This window comes from Cibotium barometz, chromosome 11 (genome assembly GCF_041138505.1).
Source record: "Cibotium barometz isolate CiBa-2024 chromosome 11, ASM4113850v1, whole genome shotgun sequence".
Lineage (NCBI taxonomy): Eukaryota > Viridiplantae > Streptophyta > Polypodiopsida > Cyatheales > Cibotiaceae > Cibotium > Cibotium barometz.
Genome location: NC_141056.1, coordinates 26,750,733 through 26,756,732, shown reverse-complemented (window position 1 = coordinate 26,756,732; position 6,000 = coordinate 26,750,733). Strand labels below are relative to the sequence as shown.

Genomic DNA, 6,000 nt, shown 5'->3' with positions numbered 1-6,000 from the left:
AGGTCATGTACATTAGGTGAGACAATTGGTCATCACCTAGTGTGATGACGTAATATCCACCTAGTATGGTTAAAGGAAACATGAGGGAAATGACAATAAAAAGGAACGAAAAGAAATGATTAGCAATGAGTGACTAATTAAATTGATAGTTTTGAGAAAAGTGATTTTTCATAAACCCAAGAAGTAATCAAAATCATACAAAGGAATAACTTGATACAAGTATAATATCTAGATATTTAGGTGGCTTGTACTAAAATATGGCTATGGCATTGGAGTAAAGAAAGAGAGAGAGGAGAGAAAGACATTACACAAATAAAGAGATAGTTTTGCACGACTCAAATGATGTGACTTGTGTTGTATTTCTTCACTCAAGTATAATGCTTTTGTAGGCTTTAGAGCCTCTCTTGCATGACATCATTGATTAGGTCAATAAAGGTATAATATCTAGATATTTAGGTGCAGCACTGTAAGAGTGGGGTGACACGCACACATATATGACAAATGCTTTTGTAGGCTTTAGAGCCTCTCTTGCATGATATCATTGCTTAGGTCAATACGAGTATAATATCTAGATATTTAGGTGGACCACTGTATGAGTGGGGTGACACACACATACATATGTTGCTTTTTTATAGGTATTCACTCACAGTTATCCTTTTCTTCTTGGATAAGGCCTATTCTCCAACACTCACCCTCAAGCGGTTGTCCTAGTACACACTTTATCTATGCAAATGCGGCTGTAAATGGAGTGATTAAAGCAGAGGTGTGGGTTCGATCCGTACTCTCTATGGTGTTGCACGTCCATGTAACCGGAGTTGTGGGTGTGTGAGTAGTGTATGTAAACCCATGATTCTTGACAATTTTTTTTAAATAAAAAAAAAGACAGTATATATAAAAGAAGACACATATCTATCCACATGCATATGTATGCCAAGTTTGGTGCTCTATTCAAAGCACACGAAGTTTTCGAGGAGCTCTCTTTGTGGATATACATATGCAAAATGTGGTGCCTTGATATACAAGCATGCCCATTACCAATATGGGCTTCAAATTATTAAAGGCTCACTCTATGGTTACCATTCCACTCCCGTGTGGACGGGTTGGGAGACTAGGCATGTGGGCGGTAGAGGAGCAAGTGACAAAGAAAAACAAATTCATGATGCAATTGTCTAGCAAGGGTTCTTGGCCAATGCCTTGGTGAACATACATGCATATGAAATGAATGATGCTTGCAATAGCAGCACAAGTGTTCGATGGGCTACAAATTAAGGCCTGCCTTCACTCCACGCCTACAAGCACATTTCCCCTCCGTGATTGATGAGACCCTTCGTGAAAAGTGTTCGATGGGCTACAAATTAAGGCCTGCCTTCACTCCACGCCTAACATTTCCCCTCCGTGATTGATGAGACCCTTCCTTCACGATGCTTCACGGACTCGCCTTCAAGCACTTCCCCCCCTTCTAGCTACAGTCTATAAAGAAAGAATCGTTTAGTGCTCCTCTTCTCCTTCTTCTTCTACAAGTTTATTAAAGTAGTTCGAAGCCTCCTCTTCTTCTTGCTCCTCTTCTCCTTCTTCTACAAGATTATTAAATTAGTTCGTAGCCTCCTCTGGGCTCTTTCTGTGACGGCCTCTACCTAGCTTTCTCCAAAGCTTTGTTTGCTCGCTAGCTTGCTCTCCACGCTCGCAGTACAAGTTGCAATCTAGAAGAAATGAAGAGATGTATCGTCAATTGGCTGTGTTGCCGCCCCAATCAGCCCGCCGCTTCACCTTCTGAATCAACTGCTGCCAAGTTGCCTGTCTTCGAGGAGAAGGAAACGACTCTTGAGGACCTTCACAGATTGTTGGCTGATATCAAAGAGCAGGTCCGACAGCACTCCTTGCTTCCTATATATATATATTGAGTAGCAAATTTGAATAAGTTGTGGGTTTGTTAATTCGGGGATAGCTGGAGCTTATTGATTTTATAGGAGGATAATGTTTTTCCTGACCGTTCAATCGAGCTTCTTTTTGAATACACTTCAGCTTGGCCGTCTGGAGCTGGCGGATCACCCCTCAAACATTCATCGTTTAGCGTCACACTGGGACTCTTATAAAGGGCAGACCACGTCTTTCATGGAGACTCTCCCCAAAGCTTTTACTAGTGAAGTAAGTAGTGACCATATTATCGTTTGATGGCATGCCATGATCATGAGCATCTTCTCCTTTTGATTGATGGCTGCATGGTGTCGTCGTAACCTCCCTTTAATGTGTCATGTAGGTTGCTGAGACAGGTAAAACCTTACTTTTGCCTCTATTGAAGGAAGCCCTCGGAGGACTTGGTGGAGTGCATTGTGTGGCTGTTGGGTTCTCTTTGATCGCTTGGTCACTTGAAAGGATCGACGCCACTGCGCAGAACTGGAAGGACTGTTTACGACTTCTACGTAGAATAGTTTCTCTACTGGAATACACGAAAGAGATATGGCAGGCCAGTATCAAGGATGATGGCATCAAGGTTCTCCAAGACAGCGTACAAACAGCATTCCAGTGTGCTATCATATGTAGCTCCATGGCGCAGGGCGATGGTCCCAAGCGTCTTTTGTCAAGGTAAGATGCATGTAATTAAAGGGGTTAGGTGATAATCAGTATTTCTGAAAGTAAGCAAAGACTCCTTCGCAATGCAGACTTAATAACAAGAGTTGTGAGGTTGTAGGTTCTTGAAGGCTTCAACGATCCAAGACGCAATAGCTGGTTTGCAGAAGGATTTGGATGGAGCATTCGAAGAAATCAGAAGACACATGGATAAAATTAGGTTTCGTGAGGGTCCAAGGCTACATCGTCAATATACCTTCACTCCCGTTGATGGAATAGGTACCGTGTGTATCTTGTCTCTGTACTAGATCTCAAAATATATGTTCGTGGGTCATAACTATTTTTGGTTGCTGGATCGTCTAAACCACATCAATTCTTTCTTACTCAATATATAAAAAGTGGTATTATAGTGGTACCAGTCCCCAGTCAACATAAGAACACACTGCCTACTGCCTTCCTTGAGAGGGAATTTTTTACTACATTGCTTTGAACGATGTTAATTTGCCTTGGATGTGGACTTTTTGCAGTCGGAGGAGAGGAAGTAATGCAAAATGCCATGGCACATTTGAATAGGGATTGCAGCCAATTAGTGGTGGTTTTCCTACAGGGGATGGGAGGGATTGGAAAATCTACATTGGGAGGGGCTATCTTTTCGGAGTTCCAAAAAAAGCCAGAAGGGACAAGTCGGTTATATCGGTGTTGTCACGTGGTTTTGCCATGGGAAATTAAGGATGATGGACTGCAGAAAATTCAAAAGGAGATCCTGGACAAAATATGCGGGCACAGCACACCCACAATTTCCAGTCTAATGGATGGCGTATCCCAGTTGAAAGAGGAGCTGAAAAAAATTAGTGAGCCTGTATTCTTGTACTTGGATAATGTGTTAGATATAATGAAGGAATTATGGCTCCCTGAAGCAGAATTTTTTCCAGAGAGAAGCAGGATTCTTGTAACTACAAGATACGAGCATGTTTGTAAAGATCTAGCAGGGAGGCTCAAAATCAGTGACCACCAGCCCATCATTACTGTGAAGAAGTTGAATGAGGAGCAAGCGAGAGAGCTGCTGTGGAGGCAAGTGCGGCAAGCTGGCATGCAGCATGCGGAGTGTTCATCAAATGCTGAGATGGAGGCGCTGGAGAGGGACGTGCTGGAGTTGTGCGATGGGTTACCGTTGGCGTTGACAGTGGTGGGCCGTTACATTGGGCAAAGCAACGAGGGTCCGAGGGACGTGAAGGTTTGGGAGAGAGTTGCCCAGGACATGAGAGCAGCGGTACCTTTGGATGGAGGAGCCCAGGATCCGTTGTATTCACATTTGCGGTTCAGCATAGACCATCTGGACCTAGAGATCAGAAAGAAATTCTTGGACATCGTCGTTGCCATCACGACGGTGGGCGTGACATGGTCAAGTGCTGAGCGTCAGGTGAGCCCAAGCCACTTGGACTGTCTTCGCCAGCGTGCACTTGTGGAAAAGAGAAGTGACGAATATGTGGCCATGCATGATGAATATCTGGCCATGCATGATGTGGCCATGCATGACGAATATCGGGTGCAAGTGCATGACGTGTTCAAGGCAATGGGGTTGCGGATGGTGGCAGACGACAAGGAGGAGATCCGTGTTAGAGGCGAGGCTGACTTGGAGGAGACTACTAACTTGGTGAGGGGGGCAGATTATAAATGGGAGTATGTTTTGACATATGTATAATTGAAGATTGAAGTTTGAAGAGTGGTGGTGTGCAGGGTGCGCTGGAGAAGGTCGTGGGGTTGATGAACGTGACAGTGGAAGCTCAGACGCTTCAGCGAATGCTGCGCTTGCGCGTTTTACAAGATGTCAAAATAAAAGGGGATTGCCAACAAGCAGCCAAGCTCAGGCACCTTTCGGTGGTGCGTGGGATGAGAAGTGACACAGCCAGGCCCTTTGATTTGAGTGCATGCAGAGCCCTTAAGGAGCTCTCATGGTACAATGTTGCAAATGTGCAAGACTTGAAGGTACTGCCAGAACCTTCTCCTTGCATCTCTTAATACTTTTTCTTTTATTTTTTTTCTTTTCTCCTAAAAAGGATAATCTGAATGGGATAGATCCTATTCGAGCTGGTGTACATTATGGCGAGCACACAGATGCTTATTCATCCATGAGCTAGACCACTTCCCATCATATCATATCATGACGGCTTTAGAAAGAGAGGGCCTTTCAACTAGGTCTGATTTTCAAAGACTCTAAAGACTTCGAGAGTTAAAAATTTAGGACCTTTTCTTGTCGTAAACACATGTGATAACATTATCAGCAAAAGTCAGAATACAAACTATCCACATTCTGATCTTATCCTCACATCAACACCCTGCCTAATTCTAGGGTGGGAATTTTACATCCAAAGTCCACAAGGGTCAAAATACAATTAGAGTGAATTAAGGTCTTTTTCCATGGCCTCGTTGACTGGGCCTTGTGAACTTTTGATGCAACTTGGCCAAGGATTCCAATAGTTAGGTCCTTTCTTCTATAACTTGGCCACTTAAATCGGCATGACATAAGCATTGAATTGTGGGTTAGGTCCCACTTGGCTAGCTTGGATGTAAAAGCTGTGCTGCCTGCATGAATCTTACATGAAAAAACTCTATATGACAGGGTCATGTTAGTGAAAAACTCAACTTTAAATATGAGCAAATAATGCATGAAAGAGATATACAATTATAAGGTATTACACAAGTTTGGGTCCCAACCAACCCTGGAAAGGCTTTCACTGGAAGTGGTCTTTACATATATTGGTTGCTGGAAAAGTCTTACACTGCGACACAATCAAGCACTACTTTCAAACGTACGTGAAGATGATGTAAGTTGCTGAAACGTAGGTCCAGGTCGATGAGTTAGGACGATGGGTAACTTCAGACCTATTGTAAATAGTCTGTAGATGCGTTGTTTAGACTTGTCTTTACTGCCTTCTCCATGGAGAAGGCAAGGAAGTGATAGAACAGTCTGGAGAGAAATCAAGTAATATCATACAACTTGTATTTAATGCATACAGGGCAGGGGACTGAGCATGGAGGGCAGGCGATTGACTTGGTATTGAAACAAGGCCGAAAAATGCAAGTTGAATTGTGTTTATAACAGGTTTATCTCAGGATGGAGCCTGAGGAGGGTCTTTGGTTTTGAGTATTTGGTTTAGGAGGTGAAGATGGCTGAGACTTCTTTGAATGGAATGGGCTATCAAAGGATGTCATGGGGTTGGGCCTTTGGTTTGCATTGGCCTCAATGTGACCGTGCAAGAGAAAAATCAAGCAGGTCAAAGCCCCTTGTACTCTCACTCTCAGCGTAGCCTTAGCTTTGATACGAGTGGCATGACACGGAAGTTCACAAACACTGGTCTTTTTGTTATTATACGAGGAAGTGAGGGTTTTCGTGTTGGAGAAGTTATTTCGCTACTGCACAACGAAGTAAGT

General features: G+C 43.4%; 2 protein-coding genes across 11 annotated transcripts in view; one reads left to right on the top strand and one right to left on the bottom strand.

Annotated features, from left to right (window-relative positions):
* The first annotated feature begins 1,709 nt into the window (after nucleotides 1-1,709).
* LOC147633977 (disease resistance protein RML1A-like) overlaps nucleotides 1,710-6,000 on the top strand; it is a 38,273-nt gene continuing 33,982 nt past the window's right edge. For 7 of the 8 annotated variants that reach the window (XM_086805051.1, XM_086805050.1, XM_086805052.1 and 4 more), the window contains exons 1-6: nucleotides 1,710-1,862; nucleotides 2,023-2,145; nucleotides 2,258-2,583; nucleotides 2,690-2,847; nucleotides 3,096-4,222; nucleotides 4,306-4,554. In XM_086805051.1, the coding sequence (XP_086661177.1) occupies nucleotides 1,710-1,862; nucleotides 2,023-2,145; nucleotides 2,258-2,583; nucleotides 2,690-2,847; nucleotides 3,096-4,222; nucleotides 4,306-4,554 (2,136 nt within the window). Of the gene's footprint in view, nucleotides 1,863-2,022; nucleotides 2,146-2,257; nucleotides 2,584-2,689; nucleotides 2,848-3,095; nucleotides 4,223-4,305; nucleotides 4,555-4,644; nucleotides 4,887-6,000 lie in introns of those variants that run through there. The other variant, XM_086805054.1, reaches the window with a different exon arrangement.
* The window catches only part of LOC147633976 (uncharacterized), a 66,938-nt gene continuing 62,714 nt past the window's right edge, over nucleotides 1,777-6,000 (bottom strand). Inside the window, exon 3 of one of the 3 annotated variants that reach the window (XR_015266957.1) lies at nucleotides 1,777-1,884. Coding sequence is in view for 1 of the 3 variants with exons in the window: in XM_086805059.1 (XP_086661185.1) it covers nucleotides 4,892-5,177 (286 nt within the window). In the remaining 2 variants the exon portion in view is untranslated. Of the gene's footprint in view, nucleotides 1,885-4,814; nucleotides 5,178-6,000 lie in introns of those variants that run through there. The other 2 variants (XR_015266955.1, XM_086805059.1) reach the window with 2 other exon arrangements.